Source organism: Strix aluco, chromosome 28 (genome assembly GCF_031877795.1).
Source record: "Strix aluco isolate bStrAlu1 chromosome 28, bStrAlu1.hap1, whole genome shotgun sequence".
Classification (NCBI taxonomy): Eukaryota; Metazoa; Chordata; class Aves; order Strigiformes; family Strigidae; genus Strix; species Strix aluco.
The window spans coordinates 6,551,821-6,577,387 of record NC_133958.1 but is presented as its reverse complement, the minus strand read 5'-3'; the positions used below and the strand labels follow the sequence as shown (position 1 = coordinate 6,577,387).

Here is a 25,567-nt window from a genome sequence, read left to right as displayed (position 1 = left end):
CTGGATGTTTATGGGGTTTCAGTTTACTCCCGGTTCTGAGGCAGCTAAGCTCCCTTCTCAGGGAGCGAGTAATCCCCCGCGCCCGGCCAGCGGCCCCTGCCTCGCTGCGGAGGAGGATTTTCAATCGCCGGCCCGCCTCTCCTCGTGGCGTGGGGAGGGGGCTCGGGAACTCTGCCTTTGTCAGGGGCTCACTCCTGTTACTGAAAAATCTGCAGCAAATAAAATATTAATGGGCACTTACTGCATTTTATAGTTACCTAAATTTGGAGGTGGTAAAAAACCCCTAGTTAAAGGGAAAAGCCAAGAAATTTCCATGAGCAACCTCCATCGCCCTCCCTCACAAAGCCGGTCTTTGTCTTCAGGTTAAATAGAAACCTGCAGAAAATTGCCGAGGGGATTTTTTTCCTCTCTCCTTGTCTGCTATTGTCCTCGCCGCTGTTCAGGCATTTCCACCGCTCGGGGTCTGCCTCATCCCTGCCTGGGGGGCTCTGGGGGTGCAAAGCAGCCGAGCAGGTTTTTGTGTCCCAGGACTTGGGGGGGCCCTGCCTTGGGGCACGCTGAGCCCCCACAGCCACCCCGGTGCAGCAGACACTTTCCTGAGGGATGCATCTGCCCTCCAGAGCGGGGTGGGGGGGGGTTTGGCAGAGGACCCCCGGGGCTGCAGCCACCTCCCTGTGCAGCCAAGCCCCCGTTGTAGGGGGGGCTGCCCCATTTCCCGGGGCCGCCGCTGGCCGCCCAGCTGGCCACAGGCTTAACCTCCCCCCGGCCCCATCTGCGGGGCTCACAGGGGCCCTGGCTCCCGGGGCTTTGTCATGCCCAGCTCAGCCGGGGGCTCTTGCTCCGGGCCCCCAGGCGCCAAAAGCCCGGCAGCTCTGGGAGTGTGGGGCTGTGCTGCCGCCCCCTGCTTGCTCCCCAAAACTCGCTCAGCACTGAGAGGAACCTGGGGGGTACAATCTGCGCCCCCCCCTCCATCAGGGAGGATGTTTGGGGCTGTTGGGCACCGCTGTAGCCTGGGACGTGTGGCCACCAGCCCCGGCCTCCCCAGAGGCAGCACAGCCGGGGTCCCCACTGCTCCCCGGGTGGGCTGCTCACCCTCAGCTTTGTCCCCCGCTCCCCATATCCCGCCGTCCAGCCCCCCCCGCCGTGTTCCTGCAGCTCTCGGTGCCTCCCCGCCCCTTGCCCCAGGGAGCCCCAGGTTTGGAGTAGCCAACTCCTCGCTGGAGCAGCTTGGGGACCCCCGGCCAAGCCGTGGAGCCTCCTGCGTTTTGCTGTTGATGGCAGCGGCCCAGGATCGTTACCAGAGCTCGGGGGGGGGGGGCCCAGCAGCCCCCGCTCACACCTCCCAGCCCTCCGCTCCCCCAGACCCTGCTTGCTGCAGCCGCTCAGCCCCCCGCTCCTCTGGGGCATCCCGCTGCCGGCCTTCCCCTCCCAGCCTGTTGAGCCGGCATTGTTCCCCGCCTCCCGCCTTTCCACTCGGATGCTGTCACTCCGGCCCTTAATTGAGGAGGAAAAAAAGAAATATGAGTCTTTGGGAAAAGCGGCAGCGCTCTGCCACAAGCCTGGGCTGCGTAGCCACGCGAGGGGGGTGCAAGGGGGTGTCTGGGGGCTGCCTGGCTGTTGAGCCCCCCCCAAGTGCAACAGCCCGGGGCTGCTCAGGAGAGATGTGGGGAGGGGAAGGCAAACTGCCGGTGCTGAGCCAGGGCCCAGGCAAAGCCAGAGGTCATTGCCAAAAGCCACAGGCATGGGTTCGGGTTGGGGTGTTGGGTTGTGCCCCCCGGGATGGGCAGGACCCCCCCCCCCCCGGCGGGAGGCAGTGGGTCTGTGCCCCGAGCCGCTGCCCCTGAGGGCTCCTCGCTGCTGCAGAGCTCCGAGTGTGTTTGGGGGTGTCCAGGGGTGGGGGGGGGAAAGGGTGGATTTATTCTGACAGCTTTGCAAACTACCAACACGCCTGTTAATTAAGTGCTGCTTCATTTGACGTGCAGGCGAGGGAGGAAGATCGGGGGTGCCTGGAGCAGTAAATCCTCTCTCCCTGCCCGAGGAAGCATCTGGGGACCGGAGGGTGGGGAGAAGCCGGCTGCCTTCTGGGCTGGCTTGGGCAGGAGGAGCCCTGGGTGCTTTGAGCCCCCCCGGGAAGAGATGTGGGTGCTTTGAGCCCTCCCGGAAGAGCCGTGGGTGCCTTGAGCCCCTGACGCTCGCCCACTGGCATCTCCCCGCTGCAGCTTTCCCCGGGGAGGGGGCACCGGGTCAGTGCATCCCCCCGGGAGCAGCCGGGGTGCAGGGATGCTGCTGGCTGGGGTGGGGGGCGGCAGGGCGAGGAGGTTTTTAAATAAGAAAGAAGCCAATCCCCACGTCCCGGTAAGCGCTTCCTGTTGGGATTAGCGGGGCTGCCGGGCATGTGTGTGCTTTTTCTTCAGGAAATACCTTCGGAAAGCCCCGCTGGGGTCTCCAGGGCAACCGGCGGCCTCGGCCCCGCGCCCCCCACCCGCATTGTCCCCGCGCCGCTTTGTTGGCCGCTTTATTGCCATCGCCGGCCCAGCCCGCAGCTCCCGCCGCTCCGGGGGGCTGCAGGCCGGGGGGGCACCGAGAGCGGGGGGCTGGAAGGTTAATCTGTGCCGCTGCCCTCCCCAGGGCTGCCGCTCCACATCCCCAGCCCCGGGGGTGCCGGTGACAGTTATACGCACTTGGTGACACTCTCCATCTGGCCGGCTCTCGGCTCCGCTTTCGGTTCCATTTCAAAGCTGGAATAAAGTAATAAAACCACGGCGGGCTGCTCCGGCCGTTGCAGCGTGCATCTACTTTTCGGGCTCGTTTGAAAGCGGAGGCGCAAGCCGCGGGGGCCGGAGCTGCCCCTCACCTCGCCCGGGGCGTCGGGGCTCCCCGCGGGCTCCCGGTGTCCCCGCTGCGCCGGGACGGGGCTCTGCCCGCTGGGATCCAGACCAGGGAGCTGGTGCTGCCTCCGCGGCCTGGAGCGTTTAAGTTAAAAAGGGAACAGCAGATAGTTCGGATGTGCCAAATCTAATGTGTGTTTTGCTGCTTTCTGCAGGCGGGCGAGCAGCGGGCGCTGCTGGGGGTTCGTTTGCTCTCCTCACCACTGCCCTGATGTGCTCGGACGGGTCTGGAAGCAGATTTGCAGCCGTGCAGCTCCCGGCTGGTGCTGGGGAGAGGGATCCCCCCCGCCCCGGGCACTGCCCAGCTCCGACCGACCTTTGTGCGATGCTGGGAGCAGCCGGGGTGACTTAGAGCCTGGTTGTGCAGCGCCAGGGCGGGCGAGGGCCCGGGGAGGAGAGCCAAGCGTTTGTCTGGCTGATTAAACTTTTGCTGAGGTGGCCTGCTCGGGGCTCGCTCGCAGCGCGGCCGGGCCGGTGGCTCCGCGGAGGGGCTGCACCTGGTGCCTCGGTTTAGGTTTCAGAAAAGCAGAACATGAGAAAGAGATGTTTCAGGCTGACGGAGTCCGGTGATCAAACGGGCTCGGACCTAATTACCGCCCGCGGAGGACACGGCGGTACCGCGGCTCCCGCCGCTCCCAGGCGAGGGGCAGCCGGGACCGCGCGGCTCCTGCTGCCATCCCCGGTTTCAGAGCGGCTTCATTTCCGAGGGGACGTCTGCGTCGGCAGCCGAGCGAGCCGGGCTGCCCCGGTGCTGGCAGGGCCGTCCCGGTGGCCGCGGCGCTGTCTGCCCGCCCCGGCCACCCCACAGCAGCACGGTCCGAGCCCGCGGGCTGCCCCAGCCCCGCTCCCGCCCGGAGGGTGAGCCAACCTGGACATGCTCATTAGCCTGTGAATTCGTTTTCAGGCCGTTCCCACCATGCTGCGTTTTCCGCCTTATCCCCGAGTGCCAGAGATGTGCTTTGGGTTACCAAAGGGCAGGATCCTGCCTCGCCCTCGGCCTCCCCTCTCCCGTCCGACACCCCCGACGCCTCCCCGGTCATGCTGTTAATGTAAAACAGAGGGGCTGGGGGAGGGGGGTGCTGCCTTTGAAAAGCGACCTGGCCACACGCCGGCGGACCCCCAGCCCCCGCCTGCCCCGGCTCCTCAGTGGGCTCCATGGCCCGAAGGACCGGTGGCCCTCGCAGGGGGTGCCCGGGGACCCGCGCGATGCTGCGCCCGCAGGGAGGGACCCGCCGCAGCCCAGGGCGCTGCCTCCCCCAGCCCCGGTCTCTGACTGGGGTGGCTCAAAGTTTTTCCTCCCTCCAGAGATCTTCTACCCCTGGGCCACCCCCTCCCCAGTCAGAGAGGTGACAGGGCTGGCAGGAGCTTCCCTCCCCGCAGCTCTTTCCAGGCGAACTGATGGCAGGAGCCCGCGGACGTCCCCGGGGCCCGCTCGGAGCAGAGGTGACCCAGACGAGCTCTTGGGCCGTGGCGGGGTTTTGATCCCGGCCCAGCATCGGTTCAGTCGCAGCGTGGTGGGACCCCGCGGCCGTGGGACACCAGACCCCGGCCCTGCGTGTGGCTCCTCGTGTGCCGGCGTGTGGGGGGACAGGGATGTTGGGGGACGTTTGTGGGCAGTGGGGGTCCCCGGCAGCTCCAGCCACCTTCTGCAGGTTCCTCTGTTCGATAAGGAATGAGTTTATGTTCGATAAGGAAGGAGTTCATCGGTGCGTGGGGAGGGGCAGACCTGAGTGCGGCGGGGGTGGAGGGAGCGAGATAAGGGCAGATCTGGCTGTGGCGGCAGCGCCGCGTTTTCGCGTCGGTTTGGGTTTTCGTGGCTGTTTATCGCTCGCTGACCTTGCTCTGTTTGAGAAGGGGATCGGGACGGACAGGAGGACATTGTGTGACCAAGTCCTGGGGTGTTCAGACAGACATCACTGCTGCATTGTGTGCGCTGGAAGACGCCTGTGACTAATCACTTGAAACACAAATCAGAGCTACTAGAAGTGCCCGTCCTGTGAGGCTGCGAGAGAAAAACGGGGAAAACAGGATTGCAAAAGCAAGACCCTTCCCCCGCCACCCCGGGGACTCCCACCAGTCTTCACCTTCCACCTTAAAATGCTCTGTAACCTCTTATCGATGGATCTGGAGCTTTTGGTCTTCTAGCAGCTGAGGAACGTGAATCTTTCCCCAGCACGGTGTTTTCCTTCGAGTGCTAAGCAAAAAAAAAAAAAAGGAGAAACTCTCGAGCTGCTCGTAGATGTTTTCCCTGTGAAGCTTCTCACCAGTACGAGGAAAAACAAAGCGGCCAGAAAGCGAAGGGCAGGTCACGATGCGGTGAATGGGAGTTTCTGAAGAGCTGAGCTTTCATTTTTGGCAGGTGGGAGCCGCTGGTGGGTCCTGGGGGGAGCGGTGCCTTGCTGAGGGCCCCGGCCCCGCACTGCCCGCTGCCAGCCCGCGCTCCCTGCCTGCGCCGGCTCAGATGGGGGGTGTAATGCGGGCAGAGACCCCGTGCCGGCTTTCGGCAGCTGCTGGGCCCAGGACGAGTGGCTCCACGGCTGCGCTGGGGTCTGTGCAGGCGGGGGAAGAGGCTGCGCTCGCCTGGCTCGGAGGGTGCCGGGAGCTGAGGGTGGTGACGCGCGTTCGTTCTGCAGCGAGCCAGCCCCTCCGGCGCGCCCTCGGGTGCTCTGGGCGTTCGCAATTAGCGGCTCTTTCGCTCCTCGCCGGGGGCCGCGTGGGTCCGCAGGGAGAGCTGTGGCTTTGCTCTGGCCCCCGTGGCCGGCGTACGGTGCCTGTGGGCTGCGAGCCCCTCGGTCCTTGGCAGGGACGGCCCTCGAGCTGTGGTTCAGCTGAAGTTTGAACATTTCCAGACCGTTTCTGCCTGAGTGGGGTTTGTTGGGATTTTCCAGCCCCCCTGATACGGAGCAGTTGCACAGTGGAGACCTTCAGCCGTGCCCCCGTGGCCCCATCAGCTCCTGCCCGCCTGAAGCTGGCCTGGCACCGGCCCGGAGCTGCGCTGGAATCACGGTGCTTCCTCCCAGGAGGCTGCCGAGCAGCCCCGGCCCCCGAGAGCGGCGGCTGCGCCATGAGCCCCTTCGCCCAGTGCCCACGGCAGCGCTCAGGACCCGGCGCCGCACCCACCAGCTGCGCCGCTCACACTGCGTCCGCCCCGTCGCAGGGAGCGCTGCAATGGCCCGGAGCCTCCCTCGGGCTGCGACATTCGAAGAGCTGGTTTGAAACCGGGTTGCCTGCACCAAGCCCCGGGACCAGGAGAGCTGCCGCCGCAGAGGGTGGAGGGCAGCGCGCGAGGACGGAGCCGCATCTGCACGACCAGGGCTGGGAGAGGCCAGATCGCCCGGCAGCGGGATGGAGAGAAAGGATCTTTGTGCCGCTCACACAAATGTCGCATCGGGGAGCAGCTGCAGCTCTCCCGGCCCAGCGTCGCCGCGAACGGGAACGCCGTGGCCGGCACCTGCTGCGCCGGAGCTCCCCTGGGCCGACCTTTCCCGGCCACGCCGCTCTCGCAGCCCCTCGCTGCCCTGCCTGCTGTCCTGCCGCAGCCCCCTCCTGCCCCGGCCTGCCTGCCCCGAAGCGCTCTAACTGGGGTGGGGGTCCCGGTGGCGTGGGGCCCCTGGCCTGCTTCGCTGGCTGCCCGCTCACAGTGGGGGGGACCCCGGGACCCCTGCGCAGCGGCAGAGCCGAGCAGGGATTTGGGATGCTCCTGGGAGAGGCTGGGTCCTGCCCAAGCAGTTGGCGCTGCCTGGGATGTCTCCAGTTGCCTGTTTCTCCCCCATTTTAAGGCCCCTGCAGCAGCTGGCTCCCTCTGGGCCAAGCAGCACTTAGTAAGAGATCGAGGGGGGGCGGTGAGTGGCCTTGAACTCCCCACCCAGGGGGGCGAAGCGCTTGGTGCTGCTTGGGGTGCTCGCAGCCTGTGCCTCTGCCTCCCCTCCGCTCCGCCGCCAGAGCTTCCCAGCAGCGCATGTCGCCTCATTAACAGCGAGCCGTGGCGGCAGCAGCATGGTTTCCTTTGGTCTCTATTTCTTTTCTCCTGCTTTTTTTTTTTTTTCTCTTTTCTCTTCTTCTCTCTCCTAACTCCTCCAGTTCTGCCCAAAGCAAAAATCGAAGTGGAGTCCTACTCGGCCCACCCCGGTGACCTCCTCCAGCTGCGCTGCCGGCTGAGGGATGACGTCCAGAGCATCAACTGGGTGCGCGACGGCGTCCAGCTGGCCGAGAACAACCGGACGCGCATTACCGGGGAGGAGGTAGAGGTCAGGGACGCGGTGCCCGAGGACTCGGGGCTCTATGCCTGCATGACCAACAGCCCCTCGGGAAGCGAGACCACCTACTTCTCCGTGAACGTCTCAGGTTCGTAGCGGCCCTGGGTGCGCAGGGCAGGGGCAGCCCCGCGGCCGGGCTGCGGAGCGAGGAGCAGGCTGCCTCCGCACGCCTTTGCATGCTCGCCGTGCGCGGATCCGTCCGGCTGCGCGGTGAGTTCGGGGCGGACCCGTGATTTGGGGGTGCCCGGAGGAGTTGCCGGGCGCGGTGCGGTGACCTGCTGCGGTGCAGGGAGATGTGGCTGGAGGTTGTCGCATCGTTTGTCTGCATGGGGCTGGGGGGGGGCTGCGGGGCTGCCCACGGGCGTGGGCACACGCTGGGCACGAGCCGAGGGCCACGCTGGCGTTGACGGAGCGTGAGGCTGGAGAAGAAGGAACGCTCGAGGCCGGGCAGCGTCTGCCGAGGCTTGGGGCGCTTCTGTGCCCGCGGGGTCTCGGCGGCTGCCCCGGAGGGATTGGTGGCACCGGGCACGGGGCGAGGAGCCGTGCTTGGGCACGCGGCATGGAGCTCCGAAACCACCTCGGGGGGCGAATCGCTCTGCGATGGGCAGGGGCTGTGAGCAGCGGGACACGGCTGGCACCACCAGTGGGGCTGTGCGGGGGGGGCATGCGGAGCCTGCGCCCGGGGTCCCCGCACCCCCCCACCGCCTCAGCACTGCCCCATGGGGCTCCGGCCCACGCCACCACCCCGCGACGCTGCGGTCCCCGACCGGCCCCGCTCGGGAAGGGTCAGGCAGGGACGTTCAGCTGGGCCGTCTCTTCTCTTGCAGATGCGCTCCCCTCCGCGGAGGATGACGACGACGAAGATGATTCCTCCTCGGAGGAGAAGGAGGCAGATAACACCAAGCCCAACCGTACGTGCGCGAGATGGGTTTGGCCCTGGTGCTGACCTTTGGGGGGTGAGGGGAAGCTGGGCGCACTTACAAGCATCACCCAGGGACAGAGCAAGGCGGATGAGGGTGCTCAGGGCGTCCTGCTCCAGCCCAGGGCACCCGGCAGAGGCGAGGGCTCGGTGCAGGGAGCAGGTCTGGGGGCACCCGGGCTGGTCAGAGCGAGGGGACGCGCCAGCACGGGTACGTCAGGGTACCTGCTGCTGCAGCCACTTGTGCTGAGCACACACCTCGCAAGGGATGGCCCCGACTCCCAGATAACACCCCGTGCCCGGGAGCTCCCCCCCTGCAGCAGCTGGGCTCAGCTGCCTGCGCCTCTCCGGCTTCCCAGCTCAGCCCTGCCCTGGGCATCCTCGGCGTTAAACCAGGAGCAAAATGCCGGAGCTGCCCGTGGCTGAAGCCCCGGTGGGTTTGGCCGGGGGCCCCCCATGCTGAGCCCCCACTGCTCTGCTTCCCAGAGGCCATAGCTCCGTACTGGACCTATCCCGAGAAGATGGAGAAGAAGCTCCACGCTGTCCCCGCCGCCAAAACGGTGAAATTCAAGTGTCCGTCGAGCGGGACGCCCAACCCCACGCTGCGCTGGCTGAAGAACGGCAAAGAGTTCAAACCCGACCACCGCATCGGGGGGTACAAGGTACCGGGGCCGGGGGGCCGGGGCGGCGCGGGGCAACACCCCGAGGCAGCGATGGGGAGGCAGCGCCCGGCCCTGCCTGCGCGGATGCTGCGGGCAGCTGCCTCGGGGCTCAATCCGGCCGGGTGCACCTCGAGGGGCCGGGGCTGGAGGGCTCGCGCTGGGGCGGCGCGGGGAGGGGGAGGACTGGGAAGGGGCTCTGCAGCTTAAGAGGCACCGAGCCCCCAGTCCGAGGGGGCAGATGGGCCCCTCTGACATTCCTGCTGCAGAAGAGCCCTCGGGCAGTGACCTGCTTCTGGGTCATGTTTGCATCAGCTCAACCTCTGGGGGAGGGGGCGGCGGGCGAAGCCTTCGCCTAATCCCCCCGCCGAGGAGAGGGGCCTGGGCGTCCCGGCAGGCGCGGGGGCTCCCGGGCGCTGGGGCCGCGGGGGTGGCAGAGTCCCTCCGTTGCCCAGCAGTGGGGAGGCAGGAGCTGCACCAGCAGCCTGGGGGTACCAGGACTGGGGTGGGGGGTGCCCTGGCCCGCGCGCGGGGGCCGCATTTGCCCCCTGAGCCGGGTTGGTGGCTGCAGCGCTGCTTCCCCGGCACCCACAGCGGGACGGGGGCTCAGCTTTCCCCTTCCCACGGCTCCGGACCCCCAAACTTCATCCCTCCCCGAAGGAGAGGGGGGGCCACACTTCTCCAGCATCTGGGGCAGCTGCAGGGACCGCCCGGGTGACCCTACAAGGGGGCACCGTCCCCCTTTTCCATCTCTCTCAGTTTTCTGGAGCGGGGCTGCAGCCTGCCCAGGGCTCACACCCCTCGGTGGGTGCCTCCCCGGGTGGGACCCCTGAGCCAGCCCGGCTGGGCGCTGCGGCTTTGGGCTCTCGCTCGCCGTCCAGCCCCGCGGAGACGGGACCCAGCAGTGGCCCTGCGTGCCGCGGGCTCCGGCCGGGTGCCAGGGATGCGCAGCAGGAACGCGGCCACGTCACAGCTCTCGTAGCACGTCCCGGGGAGGGACGCGGGCTCGCGGGCGGGGAGGAGAGGGGCTGCTGGCAGTGCCGCAGCTCCCCGGGCAGTGACAGCGCAGTGCCCTGGATAGCTAATGGGGCTGAAATGCAGGACTGTGGAAATAACCAGTTTCCAGCTGGGAGGGAGGAATGCAGCCGCCCCGGCGGGGAGCAGGACTTCAGCAGGGCTCGCCAGGAGCAGCCGCAGCCAGAGCCGCCGGCGGCAGGGGCCGGGCGTAGGAAAGCCATCCCTGTGCCCCGTGGCCGGGAGGGACCTGGGGAGCGCTCCCAGCCCGGCTGAGCCCCCCGGGACCCGTCCCAGAGGAAACGTGCCCGGTCAGCAGCACCCACGGGTTCACAGTGTGTAACGCCCAGGCCGCGTGCTGCCCGGCACGGTGCCCTCTCGCCGGCGGGGCCGGCCGTGGGGAGCAGCGCAGGTCCGAGGCAGCTCTTCCCGGGCTGCGGCGTCGGGGGAACAATGCCGGTCTGTTCCCTCCGCACGCGGGGGCCGCCGGAGAGGGGTGTCCCTGCACGCCGGGTGAGCCCATCACGCTCGGCTCACAACATCTGCTTCTCGGCGCAGTTGGCTCCGTGGCGGGGCTGTCCTGGGACAGCTGGGAGCAATTACGGTCCCTCTGTAGGAAAGGGGAAAGGTGACCTCAAAGGGAGATTTATGTCCTGCCTGTACGGCGGGGGCCAGGGGGGCTGAGCCAGCTCTGACGGGAACGAGGGCTCGCGTGCTCTGGCCCACACGTGACGGGCTCTGTCGTCATCCCCCGCACCCCCAGGTCCGCTACGCAACCTGGAGCATCATCATGGACTCGGTGGTGCCGTCGGATAAGGGCAACTACACGTGCATCGTGGAGAACAAATACGGGAGCATCAACCACACCTACCAGCTGGATGTCGTGGGTGAGGAGCGCAGGGCTCGGGGGGTCCCCGCGGGTCCCTGGGCAGGAGCAGGTGCTGCACCCTGCAGAGCCGAGGAGCTGCCCGTCCCTGCGCCCCGGCGCGCACCTCTGCGGCACAGCAGGTCCGCGGGCGGGCCAGGCGGAAGGTTCACCTCGACCCATTCTGGGGATTTTTAATTGTGGTGGAAATAATTTCATAGACCAGACAGAAACTTTTTCTAATCGCCTTATTAGCCATAATTCCCAGCTGGGAAGGCTGGTCTGAGCAGTTCCACATGTGGAGCTGCTCTAAATGCCAGTAAATGAACCATTAAAAATGTGATTTAGTTTGATTACACTGAGCAAACTGAAGGGAACAGTCAGCGAGGTGAACAAAGGGGTTTGTTAATGCTGACTCACCACAGTGGCAGCCGCTTTGTTAACGGCCGGGGCCCTCGTTAGGTTTGTTTGACCTCTGACCCCCCCCATAGGTACTGACGTCCCCGTCCCTGCGCCGGGATTTCACCTGTCCCCGTCCCCAGCCCCTCCTGGCTGCTCACACCCCGCTGCGGGGTCCCTGGGGGAAGGGGACGCCGCGGCTCTGCCGGACACATCGGTGCCCACCCCAGTGTGGGGTCCTCCTGCATGGCGGGGGGGGCTGCAGGGTGCTCCCCGTGGGCAGAGCCCCCCCGAGCCCCGTCCTAAGGTGCCGTGTCTCCCCGGGTCGTGCAGAGCGGTCCCCGCACCGGCCCATCCTGCAGGCAGGGCTGCCCGCCAACAAGACGGTGGCCCTGGGCAGCAACGTGGAGTTTGTCTGCAAGGTCTACAGCGACCCCCAGCCCCACATCCAGTGGCTGAAGCACATCGAGGTGAACGGCAGCAAGATCGGCCCCGACAACCTGCCCTACGTCCAGATCCTGAAGGTAAAGCCGCACGCCGGGCTGCCCCAGCCCGTGTCCCCATGGGGCAGGAGCAGGGTGGTCGGTGGCAGCGCTGCGGGATGGCGACGCGAGAGGAGCCGCCTGGGGCTGGGGGCCACCGGCTGTCACCTGCTGCAGCCCCAGAGCTGTCACCAGCCTGCCCGGAGGAGCCCAGGGGGGGCTGCCCGGCCCCTTGGCCGCGTACAGGCAGCGCCATCCCCTCGAAACCCTAAAGCCGCGTGCCGTGGGGGCTGGGGGGGCCAGCCCGGGGGGCGAGCACGGCGCTGGAGGTCGGGGAGCTGAGCCCCTGCGAGAGCGGCTCGCTCCGCGCACCCGTGGCGAGCAAACCGGCCCCGGCGCGGCAGCGGGAGCAGGATTACAGCCCCGTGACTCTGCCCCTGCCTCCCCCTGACCCCGCCTCGCAGCCCCGTCCCTCCCGCCCGGCAGCGGGTGCCGGGGGGGAGCAGCCCCGGTGCTGATGCTGCGGGCGCTGCCGTTCCTGCCGGCGTCGGTGTGACTCCATGTTGTTGGTCTGTTCCAGCACTCGGGGATTAATAGCTCTGATGCGGAGGTGCTGACCCTGTATAATGTGACAGAGGCGGAGAGCGGGGAGTATGTTTGTAAGGTTTCCAATTATATTGGCGAGGCCAACCAGTCTGCGTGGCTCACTGTCACCAGACCTCTGGCAAAAGGTAATCGGAAGAACGCCCGGCGGGGTGTTTCCTCGGACCATCAGTCCCCGGCGGTGGAAAACAAAACTCTGGGCTCTCTTGTTTCTGCTGTGTTTCTGGTGCAACAAGCCATGGAAAAATACTCAGCGGGGCCGGCTAGGTCTTGTGCTCTGTGTGTGTCTCGGTGTTTCTCCTGTGTGCTTCCCACCCCGTCACGCAGACACCGGCACGGCCCCGGGGGCCTGGGGGGTCCCTGCGGGTGCCGCCGTGGGGCCAGCCCGTGCCTTCGCACCCAGCCCGGCGCCCCGTCCGCGCCACCCTCCTGTCTCCGTCCTCCCCCCTCCGTCCTCGTGCCTCCCCGTGTCGCCCAAGCCAGCCGGCCGGCTCTGCCTGAGGGTTATTTCTCCATGTCGCCCATCGCCAGCATGTTCAGATGGGCCGGACACTCCGTTTGGTGAAGGGTTTAACCAGCCTCTCCTTAGGTCGGCCGGGATGAGTGGTCATCCCGAGGGTCTCTAGCAGGTCTGCAGTGGTCTCTGTCTGCTCCCCGGGGGTCTGGCAAATGAGACTGGGCTCTCCCTCCTCTCTGGCCTCCTTCCCAGAAGATCTCATGTCGTTTGCTTCTCCGTTTTTTGCTTCCATTTTTCCTTCTAGACGGCTGGCGTTAACACGACAGACAAAGAAATGGAAGTCCTTCACTTAAGGAATGTCTCATTTGAGGATGCTGGGGAGTATACATGTTTGGCGGGTAATTCTATTGGGATCTCCCATCACTCTGCATGGTTGACAGTTCTCGAAGGTATATACTCCTCTTCCTCTCCCTTTCCTCCCTCCTTTCCAGCGTATGCATCGCGGTCAGGGAGAGAGCACACCCCAGCCCCTGCCCCCCGGCACTGCGCAGTGTCAGCCGGAGCAGGATGGGACACGCGTCCCCCCGCTCCGTGCCCCCCCTCCGCCCCCCGATTGGGGTCTGCCCCCTGCTCTCTCCCCGGCCCAGGCGATGCATACCCGGGGGAGCTTAACCAGGGGCTGCTCGGCTGGAGCAGGACGGTCCCGCGCCCCGGGGCGAGGCCAGCGCTGCCCGCGCAGGGGGGCAGCGGGGTTTTGGGGGTGCCGGCAGCGCTGCCTGCGGGGGGGCTGGCCGAGCCCTGCGGCGCCGGGCCCGTGCCGGGGCTGTGTGTCGCTTCTGCTGCGCTGCGGGGGAGCGGCCGCCCCGTCCCCGTTGATGCTGCTCCTGGGGCATCAACGCTGCACGGACTAAAGCCTGATAACTGCAGCCGGGAAAGTTTTTGGGGTGCTGCGTGGTTGTTGCTTTCCAGCCAAAAACTTTCCCCGTTATCAGCTGCTGCTTTGTCAGCCGGGTGTGCTCGGAGGTGGGACAGAAATCTTCGGCTCCCTCTCACACCTCTCTCTGAGGCTCTGTTCTTTGGGGAGGTCAGGATGGGGGTGCTGCCGGGGGCGGGGGGGGCAGTGGCAGCTCCCACCCTCCCAGATTCACCGCGGTCTGTGGCCGCGCAGGACGGTGCCGCACGGCTGCAGCTGCTCGGAGCTGTTCACGGCACCGACACCTCCCCTGCCACGGCGGCTGCCAAAGCAGGGTCTGCCCCACGGCACGGGGGGACAGGACCCCCCTCCCCGCCAGCCCGGGGGTCCCACGGCCGATCGCTGCTGCAGGAGCTGCTTCTGCTGCTCTGCCCCGAGCTCTCCCCAGTCGTTACCGGTAACGCCGGGACTCCCGCAGCCCCGGGCACCGCTGGACGGCCCCCTCCATCCCGCCCTGCTCAGGGTGACCCCCAGACCCCGAGGGGTTGCAGCTCCCAGGGCCGCAGCGGGGAAGGGGACCCGTCCCCGGGGGTGCCCGCGATGCCCCATCCCTGCGGGGGGGTGCAGGGAGAACTCCGCTGCCTCGGCACTGCCCCGGCCGAGGGACGCAGGCACCGCTGCCCCCTTCACACCTTTCTCAGCTGACCCCAGCCCCAGGCGTGGGGTGGGCGGGCAGCCCACCCCCCCCACCCCCCCCACCCATCCCTGCTGCGCTGCCCCAGGCCTCCGGCGAGGCAAAGCGTGTCCCCACCGAGCACAGGGCTGACGGGGGCTAACGGCCTGTTCACGCCGACCCAGCTATTGAAGACACCCCGGCCATGATGACGTCCCCCCTCTACCTGGAGATCATCATTTACTGCACCGGGGCCTTCCTCATCTCCTGCATGGTGGTGACCGTCATCATCTACAAGATGAAGAGCACCACCAAGAAGACGGACTTCAACAGCCAGCTGGCCGTGCACAAGCTGGCCAAGAGCATCCCCCTGCGCAGACAGGTAACAGAAAGTAGAGAGGGGGTTTGTTTGCACCTACTGCCCTTCCCGGGGGGAGGCTCTGGATGAGGGTGGAGTGGGGGGAGACCCGGGACCGTCTTGCCCTGCGCCCCTCCGCAGCCCCGTGGCACGGCGAGGGCGATGAGGAGGCGCAGAAGGATTTTCCGCCGAGGAGAAGAGCGTGTTTTACACCCTGAGGAGACAGGAGGACCCCCGGGCTGTCAATTTTGTGATATCAACCTGCCAGAAATTAATTAAAAATTACTTAGTCCGGGTCCGACGTGGAAGCAGCGCTGAGGGGTCCCCGTGCCTGCGGACAGGGGGGGCTGTGGGCAGGGTCGGGGCGTGAAGGCTCCCGGTCAGCATCTCCATCCCGGCGGGGGCGGCCGGCCGCGGCCCCGGGCGCTGCGTGAAGGTAACCCACGGCCCCCGCTGCAGGTGTCGGCCGACTCCAGCTCCTCCATGAACTCGGGCGTGATGCTGGTGCGGCCCTCGCGGCTCTCCTCCAGCGGCACCCCCATGCTGGCCGGCGTCTCCGAGTACGAGCTCCCCGAGGACCCGCGCTGGGAGCTGCCCCGGGACAGGTGAGGGTCCGTCCCCGCTGTTGGTGCCCCCGGGACGAGCCGCTGGAGCAGCCTGGCTGGGGGAGGACGGTGGCACCGCCGCTGCCGTTGGCCAGTGCCGCTGACCGAGCTGCTGCCCTGCCAGGCTGATCCTGGGCAAGCCCCTGGGAGAAGGGTGCTTCGGGCAGGTGGTGCTGGCAGAAGCCATCGGCCTCGACAAGGACAAGCCAAACCGCGTCACCAAGGTGGCGGTGAAGATGCTCAAGTGTAAGTGGCGGCGAGAAGGGGGGTCCTGGCACGATGCCGCAGCCCTGGCTGGGGCCGGGTGTCTGCAACATGGGGGGAAACCCAGCCCGGCCCCCCCCGACCGCTGCCTTCTCCGCTGCTTTAGCTGACGCCACAGAGAAGGACTTGTCCGACCTCATCTCCGAGATGGAGATGATGAAGATGATCGGCAAGCACAAGAACATCATCAACCTGCTGGGAGCCTGCACGCAGGACGGTGAGAGCGCACGAGCGGGGAGGGGGCGTCCCCTCTGCCACCCCCCCGCCTGCTGTCCACGTGCCAGGACGGGGCCAACCCTGTGCCCCCGGGGCCGGGAGCCCCCCCCGCTCCCCGGTCCAGCTGCTCACCCCACCGTCCCCGCAGGACCCCTCTACGTGATCGTGGAGTATGCGAGCAAGGGCAACCTGCGGGAGTACCTGCAAGCCCGGCGGCCCCCCGGCATGGAGTACTGCTACAACCCCGCCCGTGTCCCCGAGGAGCAGCTCTCCTTCAAGGACCTGGTCTCCTGCGCCTACCAGGTGGCCCGGGGCATGGAGTACCTGGCCTCCAAGAAGGTGAGGAGCTCCCGGGGGCCGTGGTGGGATGGGGAGCCCGGCAGCTGGCCCCGGCGGGGGGCTGCACCCTTCCCTCGCAGCCCCTTTCATCATGGGGAAGCATCCGGGGGGTTCAGGGACCACCTGACGGCCTCGCGCTCGCTCAGTGCATCCACAGGGACCTGGCAGCCAGGAATGTGCTGGTGACCGAAGACAACGTGATGAAGATCGCTGACTTCGGCCTGGCCCGCGACATCCACCACATAGATTACTACAAGAAGACAACAAACGTGAGTGGTGAAGGGGCTTTGCCAGGCTGGGGATACCCCAACCCGTGCCAGGGATACCCCAACCTGGGGATGCTTTGGCCGTGCAGGGCTGTGTCGTCCCCCCCCTAGATCCCTCCATGTCTCGGTGGCACGGAACCAATGGGGTTTTCTCATGTGCCAGGGTCGCCTGCCGGTGAAGTGGATGGCCCCAGAGGCTCTGTTCGACCGAATATACACCCACCAGAGCGACGTGTGAGTAGCAGCCGCAGGACGCCTGCTCCGGAGATGGGCTGGGGCAGGGGGAGGTGGGGAGACAAAACCCGCTGGTGCCTGGGGGACGTGCACTCTGCTGTGACCTGGGGGACGTGGCCCTTCTTGGCCACCCCGTCCGGCATCGCTGTCGCTGCCGGCACCTCACGGCGTCTCGCTGAGGTCGTGTCCTGCAGTGCCCAGCGCCCGCCGGTGAACACGGTTCGGTGTCGTGGCGAAGAGCACCAGGTGCGATTCGACTTAATTTAATGAAAATATAAATAGCGTCGGCAGGTGAAATGTTTGGGATCCAAATTGTGTTTGGCGCTGGGACTCGTTTGTCTTGCAGAGCGAACCAAAGCTGTTAGTGCTTGTCCCTCCCAGAAACGGACTTCCGGCTGTACCCAGAGCTTGGACGCGGGGGTGTCAGCTCCACGGAGCCGGGTGCCCCAGCGTCCGCCCTGTGTTTGCCCCGGGCAGGTGGTCCTTCGGCGTCCTGCTCTGGGAGATCTTCACGCTGGGCGGCTCGCCCTACCCCGGCGTGCCGGTCGAGGAGCTCTTCAAGCTGCTGAAGGAAGGTCACAGGATGGACAAGCCCAGCAACTGCACCAACGAGCTGTGAGTGCGGCGCTGGGCTGGGGAGGAGGGGGAGGCTGGCACCCCGACACCCCCCGCCCGGCCGGGGACCAGCACCGCTTCCCCTCCCTGCACCCCCGGAGCCAGAGCGGGGTCGGGAGCCTGGGGGGCAGGGGCAGAGGGTCAGAGTTGCTTCCCCTGCAGTTCCCATCAGCTCGATCTGCCTGCAGCAGTCACCACCTCCCTTCAGTATTTCTCGCAGGAGCGAATCCCAGGGTGGCCCCGGCACAGGGGCTGAGCTCCCCGTGCATCCTCCTCCCGAAGCAGCCCCGCGTCCTTCCCAGCGCCCGCGAGGGCGGGTGGGGGTTCCCTTCCTTCTGTGCAGGGGATTAGCCCTAAATCCCCGGAATAGCGTCTTTGCTGGCCACAGGTCCCACCCTGAGTGCCAGCGGCCGTCCCCGGGTGCTGCTCTGCTCCCGTGGGTGGGGGGTCCCCAGCCCCAGCCGCTCGCTCCGGGCTCAGCCCTCGCCCCCCCCCGCCCTCCCAGGTACATGATGATGCGGGATTGCTGGCACGCCGTCCCCTCCCAGAGACCCACCTTCAAGCAGCTGGTGGAGGACCTGGACAGGATCGTGGCCATGACCTCCAACCAGGTAGGAGAGGCACCCGCCAGCGCCCACCCCACCCCAGGCAGGGTGGGTGCTCCCCGGGGGGTGCCCAGTCCCCTCCTGAGCCCGTCCTCAGGGTTCGTCCCTCGCAGGAGTACCTGGACCTCTCCATGCCGCTGGATCAGTATTCTCCCGGCTTCCCGGACACCCGCAGCTCCACCTGCTCCTCGGGAGAGGACTCTGTTTTTTCTCACGACCCTCTTCCAGACGAGCCGTGCCTTCCCAAGTTCCCCCCTCAGCACACCAACGGCGGACTGAAGCGACACTGAGGGTGCCACTGCCCGCAGGGACTGCCGTGCCATGCCGTGCCGTGCCACGCCGTGCCGTGCTATGACGTGCCGTGCCGTGCCCGTGGCTGCCGGCGGACGCTGCCTGCACAGCCCGGCCGTGCTGAGCTATTGCAGAAAGGGTTCAGAGACACAACCGTAGCATCTCACGTAACCAAAACCACCCACCTCTCATGCCAGCTTCTCCTGCCGCCTTAGTTGTGAGCTCTCTGCAGCCCAAAGGTTTTGTTCTGGTGTTTTTTTGGTGTTTCCTTTTATTTTTTTTTTTTAAAACCTCTTTTCCATGAAGTCTGTGCTTGAATATTTCCACTTGGTGAAGCCAAAACCTGCTCCTGTGGGCAGCAACCCCCTTTCTGGGATGGCACGTCCTGGCAGGGCACGGAGAGCCGGGCTGATCCGCGACTTGGAGAACGCGCTAAGCCGAGGCCAGCGCCGGGGCTCTGCAGCCGCACGTGCCGGGGAGCGTCGGCGTTGCCGGGGGTCCTGCCGGCGCGGGGGTCCCACCAGTGCGAGGGTCCCACCGGCGCAGGGGTCCTGCCAGCATGGGGGTCCCACCAGTGCGGGGGTCCTGCCGGCACGAGGGTCCCACTGGCGCGGGGGTCCTGCCAGCGCAGGGGTCCTGCCAGTGCGGAGGTCCCGCCGGTGCGGGGGTCCCGCCAGTGCGGGGGTCCCACTGGGGCGGGGGTCCCACCGGCGCAGCACTCACTGCCCGGGAAGCTCCGCGGTGCCAGCGCCGATGGGCTGTGCTGACCAAGCCCCGGGCACCCCGGCCGCGGGAGCCGCAGCGCGTGCGTTGCTCAGCACTGATAACAGAGGCAGCCAAATACCCCAGTGCTAGAAACAAGAGTCCTGTGTACATAACTAAAAATATGTATAAATATGAATATATATTTACATGTCTTTTTAAAAGGGTTGTTACCAGAGATATACCAGTTTGGTAGTAAGGTACTAGTGGCTGGTAGATATCAGTTGCTATAAAAAAAAAAAGTTCATATATTTTGCTACTTTTGCTGTTTTTATTTTTTTAAATTATGTTCTAAACCTATTTCAGTTTAGGTCCCTCAATAAGAATTGCTGCTGCTGCTTCAGTTTTATATGGGGTTGTATTAAACAATAATAATAATGTGTCGATGCCTTTTGGGAATACGTTGTCATTACGTGCCTGGCCGTTCCCTGGCCCCCCCGTCCCCCCGGGCTCTGGCGGGGCTGGGGCCGGGCATCGCCTTGCCCCGCGCCCGCGGCACCATATTGGTGCGTGGGGTGCCGGGGCGTGGGGTGCCCCGTGTTTTGGGGGGGGGGACGGTGCCCTGGGGGGGGGGGGGCTGCAGCCCCTGCCCTGGCCGCGGCTCCCGTTGGGAAGGAGCTGGGGGGTCACGGGGGTCCTGCACCGGCCCCCCGAGGCACCGGCACACCGGAGTGGTGCCGCCTGGCTCCAGCCCCGCTCAGTGCCCGGTCCCAGCCCTGGGTGGGGGGCGCGTGCCCTGCAGCCCCCACTCCCCGGGCGATGCCCGCCAGTGCCTTACCGGGGCACCGCGCCGCCCACCCCTGCCCGCCGCTCTCCGTCCCGGCGGCGGTCGCGGTGCCCGAGCGCAGCTCTGCCGAGCTGGTGCCAGTTTGCCATGCTGGGGGGGGGACGGGGCATCTCCCTGGGCGGGGGCAGCCCCTCGCTGGGGAAGGGGCCACAGGTGCCCCCCTCCCTCCCCGTCACTGGCGTTGAGACTCCAGAGCCAGGACGCTATTACTTGAAAAGTTTATTTTGCCTTTGTATGGAGAAATATTATTTGTTGTAAACTCTTCTGTAATGAATCTGGAATTCTTGTAATTATTAAAGACTTTAACCGAGACTTTGCCAGCTGTGGCCCCGTCCCTGGGGAGGGCGGTGGGGGGTGCTCTGGGCAGGCGGGCGATGGGGAGGGGGCTGCCAGGGGTCCGGGCACCAAAGCCCGTCCAAGTGACGTTCAGAGAGCAGCGAGGGATGGCGGCTGGTTTGGGGGGAGCTCTGGTTTTCACGGCTCCCGCGTTCCCCACCAAAACACTCTCCCATTAAACAACTAAAAACCATTCACCTCCTTTTTGCTACCAAAGCGACGCGTGACCCCCTCAGGAAGCGTCGCCTGGCGGGTCCCCTCCTGGGGTCGGGCCACCCGCCCGCGGGCAGGACCCTGCAGAAGGTGCCACCGTCCCCACGGGCTCAGGGTGACGCGGGGCTGGGGCGCGGGGGTCCGGCCAGGCAGCCCTCCCCTCCTGACGTAACTGCCCCGGCTCTGGTTCGATCTCTCCACTTTTTCTGTCTTTTTTTCTCCTCCCAGGCCGCAGCCGGTGCCAGCCTCAGCCTGTTTGCATTTAAACTTGACCTGCTGCCTACAGAAACCGCTGACCCTGGGGAGGGCGTTTCGTTGCCTGAGACGCCCCGGGGTGGTTAAAGATGCTGCCGAGGACCCTCAGTTGGGGCATCACAAGGGGCATCCTGAGCCCCACGGCCCCCCGAGCTGCTCGGGGTGCTGGGTGGTGGCTCACGCGGGGCGGCAAGCGGCTGCCAGCCCCTTTGCTGAGCACTGAAATAGTTAAGATGAAACGGCTGCAGCGTCATTGGCCTCACTGGCCCTTTTAAAAGCATCTGCTTGTTGCTATTTCCCTGTGTAAATTAAATCGATCAGCTGTGCTCTGCCCCCCACCCCCTCACCCCGCCTCCCCACCCTCCTAAATTAAGTAGAGCTTTTAATCAAGTGATTTATGTTGAATTCACAGTCCTAGATTAAACTCGCAGCCCAGGCAGCCGGGAGCAGGGGGAGCGGGGCTGGGGGTCTCCATAAATCACCGCTCTCCCTGGGACCGACTTGGCAAGGTGGCGGGGAGAGATGGAGCTCGTGTTTACATCATCAGAAACTGCTGCTATCACCATCTTCTGCTCATTTCCTGGGGTTACCAGGAGGGCAATTAAATATGATAATAAGCAGAGCGACTCCAGCTGCGCTGCAGGGCTGGGGAAGGGAAGGGCACGCAGAGCCCCACGCCCTCTTTGCACCCCCCGGGCACGGAGGGTCCCTCCCGCCGAGCCCCCCCTGGGGATGCTGCGGTGCCTCTCGCCCAGCCGAAGCCCCGGAGCTCTGCAGGGACGGTGCCCCCTCAGGAAACGACCCCAAAGCGATGGTAGATCCGGAGCTGCTGCCCGCGGGAGCCCCCCAAGCGGGTGGCCAGGGCCATCGGGTGTTCGTGGCCACCGAGCGCTCGGCCCACGACGGCGCGTTTGGCTCTCACAGCATCCTTTGTCTCTTCCACTCCTCGCCTTCCTCTTTCTCTCCTTTTAAAGCCCTCCAGCTGTGCGGGACCGAGACAATCTCCTGGCCGCGGCCCAGGGCCTGGCTGCTGCGCTCACTCGGCGCGGAGCTGGGCTTTGTCCGGCTGCCAGCCACGGCAGGAAACCTTCTGCGCAATTCCACCTCGGCGCGGGGTCCCACGGTCCGGCGCCCAGAGACGCCCCCGGCCACCCCTCCGCCCCGCGCGTCCCCCCCGGCTGCACAGCGGGACCCAGGGGTCCGGCTCCAGCCCCCCCCGGCCACCCACAGCTGAGCAAAGATGGAGCCAGATGTGCGCAGCTGTGGTCGAGGCAACCTGCGAGGGGGCACGAGGTCCCCCCAGAACCCTCGCTGCTGCGGCGCGGGCCAGGCAGCCCCCCCACTGCACGGCCGATGGCAAGAGGAGCGGGAGGGGGGTCGTGGTGGCAAAGCCAGGGTGACTTTCCAGCCGTAAATTGCTTCCTTGCAAGGAAATAACCCTGCCCCCCCAGAAAAAAGAAGTGGGGGCTGCGGAGCTGGTGGGAGCAAAGCCACGGCCGCAGCCCCCAGCAGGGTCAGGGCAACGCTCCCCAAAACCCCGGGGGTGTCCGGGAGCGGATGCCCCTTCACCCCCCAACGAGTGTGGGGGGCTGTGAGGGAGGGGCAGAGGAAGGCAGCTCTGGATTGGGGGGGGTGGTTTTGTGGCCGTGCCGAGCCCGGCGGTGGCTGTCGGGGTCCTGGCACGTGTCCCGGCCGCACCGAGGCCATCCCGAGGCGGGAACTTGGCCGGGCTCTGGGCGAGGTCCCCCGCTGCACATCCCCGCCCCGACAGCTCCGCACCAGACCCCGTCAGCCGCCGCGGATCGGCTTCATTTCACCCGAACAAAGCGTCGGTTAGAAACCGGGGCAGCCGCGGGCGACCCCCACTCCCGTCCCATCCCGCACCCTCCGCCTGCCGCCGCGCTCCCCGGGTGACACAGGGTGTTCCCAAATCCGTGGCCCAGCTCCACGGGCAGGGGACCAGCCCCCCCGGCATCCCCGCGCCGCGGCCGGGGCTCCGTCAGGTGCGCAGGGGTGCGAGGACGGGCAGAGGGGGACGGGACTGTCCCTGCAGACCCGGGGACGCCGCTGCCTGCGCCCCGTAACGCTCAGCGCGGGGTTTGGCTGTCGAGCCCTTGTTCTACATTACTTTAAGCTGGTGTAAGCCTCCATCTCCTTTGTTACAAATTTATAACAGAGACAGAAAGGCTGCTAGGAATGCGTTGCTCAAATACAGGAGGCTATAAATCTCAGCCTTTGTTGTGCTTGGGCCTCACTAAATCAGTGCTTTTCCCTCTGAATATTAATCTACTCTAAAAGTGCTGACCAGTGCATCTTTCCCCCCCGGCTTTCTGCGTTAGAGGCTGATGCAAGGACCGGGGCCGGCTGTGGCACAGGAGGAGACGTTTCCAACCGACATCCCGCAGCAATCCCCGGTCACAGCACGGCGTCCCCCGGCAGGGTGGCAGCAGAGGTGGGTGCCGGAGCAACCGGCTCCGCAACGGGAGCAGCGACAGCGCGGGGATGCCCGGGGGGAGGCTCAACCGGAGCCGAGGGGAGGCCTGAAAGGTGTTTGGCACCGGCGTGGCTGGAAAAGCTCTCCCCACGCCAAAGCACACACGGCCCTGGATCCCTGCAATGTTTAATTTGCCCGATGTTGCAGAACAGAATCCAGTAATTTATGGGGCTCTGCTGGGTTCGTTTCCTCCGCTCGCTCGGGGGGGTCGTGCAGCAAAGCTGCTGACTCTCCTCTTTTTGTGCCTGTGGGGTAAGGGGGGGTCGCAGGAAAGCTCCCGGGGTCCCAACACGCAGGGCAGAGCCAAGACTCGGGCACGTGCCACCGGCCCTGCAGCGCCCGCAGGTGCCCGCCGAGGGGCACAGGGGGGGGCAGAGCTCTCTCGGCAGCTTTGCAGCACAAATCCACCCGGGAAGGACTCGCCTCTCCCAGCCCAGGGGCCAGCTGCCTGCCGGGGTGGGGAGGAGGTCGAGCCCCGACCCCCTGGAAAGCCCCGCAGCAGCCAACAACCTGCGAGGGCTGGGGGGAAGCAGCTGGGGGGGTGTGTGGGGATTTTTGGTCTGAAAATGGGTTTGTTCAGAGATGTGTAAGTGGCCCAAGACTGCTCTGGGTTCATCCACCTCCACCTGGCTCCAGTGCCCTGCTGCCCCACCGCGGAAGGGTGACTTTGTTCACAATCTGTGCTCGTTTCCAGGCTGAATGCCGAAGCTGGCGACCCTGCCGCATGGCTGGGGGTCACCGCAGGGAAACCGGGGAGGAGCAAGCCCCAGCTTCCAGGTCTTTCTAAATTAAAAACAGGGGAGGAAAACAGGCACGAAACGACCCCTCGCTCACACACCAGCGTGGCGTGGTCATGGCAGAGCGCAGCCAGGAGGACGGGGCCGCGGGGAGCACCTTAGCTCGCCCTGAGCTCACCTTCAGCTCACCCTTAGCTTGCCCGTGGCCGAAGCGCAGCACCCAGGTGATGCCACAGGCTCCCCTCTTCACTCTCCATCTGCAAAACCTCTCAGCAGAAGAATGTGCTGCGCCTTCGTCCCGCCCAGGACACCTCGCCAGCCTCCTCCTCCTCTGCCTCTGCCTCGAGCAGGGGCTGCCGGGCAGGAGCATCCTCAGAGGGAGCAGGGAGGCCATGGGGACAGCTTGCTGCGCGCTTGCTGTGATCTCGATGGGGGCTGAGCTGAGCCCCAGGGCTGGGTTCCCACCGTGGCCCTGGGCGCCAACCGCTGCTTCGCATGTTAATTAGTGTTAATGACCATAAAAGCAGCAGAGAACAGGCTCCCATGCCTCAGCCGGGTAACTTGCTCCTGACACCCCGGTGAAGCTGCCAAGGCCGCGGAGATGAGCAGCTCGCCTGGATCTTGGGTCACCCGGAGGAAATGTGTGTGTTTAATCCCCCCGTTTAAGGGTGGCAGCGGTGGGTGAGTTTCAAATGGCTGCAGGGCTGGGGGGGACTCCTGATCCCGGCAGACGGACCCAACCCCGGCCAGAAGAAATCTCCCAGACAGCGCAGGATGCTCGAGGGCTGCCGGACCTCTCGGACAACGCTGCTGCTCCTCTGCAGGCTGCTTGAGCCCAGCTGGCAAAGCAGCTGCTGGAGGAGCTGTTATCTGATCATTTCACCTCAAACTTCCCTGGGTGACTGCTAAATGCTGCCAGGAAGAGTTCAGTCGTGTTCAGAAGTTGGAGCAGTGGCAGGCCTGGAACACCGGGCAGGAGGAGATGACGTCCCTCATTATCCTGTGTTATGTGGTATAAGATGTTCTCCTAAGATGTATTTAAGGACTATCGGAGTGGCAGTCTTTCAAGGGAACATTATCCATTTGCAGGAAATTAAGGGTATTATCTCAGTAATTTTCTGCCTACCTCTAGCACCAAAACCGGAAAATCCCCTGACAATTTGAAATTCAACTCCAAATTCTCCAAACACCCTGAAAACTTTCCAGGCTGCCAGAATAAGGCGGCGCTTGTCCCCCGGCCAGGCCTGCCATTGCCCCGGGCAGCACAGAGCCCGGCAGCGGGAGGGATCCCACCCTGAGAGGGGGATGCAGGGTGGCTCCGGGGGGGGGGGGGGGGGGGATGTGGGCTCCCCAGGGGCCGGCTGGGCTCTCTTCAGGGCTGGCAGCCCCTTCTTGTGAGTCTGGCAGAGCCGAAGCATCTCTGGGACACGGGACACATGTCTTTGTCTCTCTGTGGCCAAAGGGCTCGCTGGCAGAGCTGGTGCTTCCCCGGCTGCGTCCTGGCTCCCGTCTGTATCAGGGCAGGAGCAAACAACCTCCCTGGGAGCTGGGGCAGAGGGTCTGCAGCGCTCAGGAGGGGGGAGAAGAGTCTCGTGGTGTGCCGGCCCATCGGCTGCATGGGGCAGATCACCCCAGAGCAGGCCGAGGGCCGGGGTTTGAGCCCCAGAAAGGAGCATCCCAGAGGGACGGGGCTGTGGAGCGCAGGGGCTGCAGCAGCCCGTCCCCGGGGCTGGGGCATCAGCCCGGGGGGCCCCCGCAAGCCCCTCTGTGCTCCACGCGTGCATGGGCAGGACGGAGCCATTTCTCCCTTCCACGGCCCGCAAGCGACGACACGCTTGGGGAGCTCCTGGGAGCGGGGGAAGCGTGTCTGCGTGCAGGTGATGCTCGCACAGGGGCTCGCCTGGGGGCAGGACACGGCTCCTGGGCAAGCTGCAGGACCCGTGACCGGGCCGTGATGCCCACGCGTGCGGGGGAGCCTTGGGGGACCCCATCTCCGACACGCCTGCGCCCCACCGATGCGCTGCCCTTGGGGGCTGCGGAAGGCACAGGAGCGGGTGGGCAG

The 25,567-nt window shown here is 65.8% G+C and overlaps 1 protein-coding gene across 5 annotated transcripts in view; it reads left to right on the top strand.

Moving 5' to 3' along the window:
* The window catches only part of FGFR1 (fibroblast growth factor receptor 1), a 28,728-nt gene extending 8,946 nt beyond the window's left edge, over nucleotides 1-19,782 (top strand). Inside the window, exons 3-18 of one of the 5 annotated variants that reach the window (XM_074807992.1) lie at nucleotides 6,969-7,232; nucleotides 7,972-8,055; nucleotides 8,550-8,725; nucleotides 10,500-10,623; nucleotides 11,334-11,524; nucleotides 12,847-12,991; nucleotides 14,314-14,517; nucleotides 14,947-15,091; nucleotides 15,216-15,337; nucleotides 15,462-15,572; nucleotides 15,720-15,910; nucleotides 16,057-16,179; nucleotides 16,340-16,410; nucleotides 16,888-17,025; nucleotides 17,531-17,636; nucleotides 17,744-19,782. In XM_074807992.1, coding sequence (XP_074664093.1) covers nucleotides 6,969-7,232; nucleotides 7,972-8,055; nucleotides 8,550-8,725; nucleotides 10,500-10,623; nucleotides 11,334-11,524; nucleotides 12,847-12,991; nucleotides 14,314-14,517; nucleotides 14,947-15,091; nucleotides 15,216-15,337; nucleotides 15,462-15,572; nucleotides 15,720-15,910; nucleotides 16,057-16,179; nucleotides 16,340-16,410; nucleotides 16,888-17,025; nucleotides 17,531-17,636; nucleotides 17,744-17,920 — 2,372 coding nt within the window. In that variant the 3' untranslated portion in view covers nucleotides 17,921-19,782. Of the gene's footprint in view, nucleotides 1-6,968; nucleotides 7,233-7,971; nucleotides 8,056-8,549; nucleotides 8,726-10,499; nucleotides 10,624-11,333; nucleotides 11,525-12,062; nucleotides 12,214-12,846; nucleotides 12,992-14,313; nucleotides 14,518-14,945; nucleotides 15,092-15,215; nucleotides 15,338-15,461; nucleotides 15,573-15,719; nucleotides 15,911-16,056; nucleotides 16,180-16,339; nucleotides 16,411-16,887; nucleotides 17,026-17,530; nucleotides 17,637-17,743 lie in introns of all 5 variants that reach the window. The other 4 variants (XM_074807990.1, XM_074807994.1, XM_074807993.1 and 1 more) reach the window with 4 other exon arrangements.
* The last annotated feature ends 5,785 nt before the right edge of the window (nucleotides 19,783-25,567 follow it).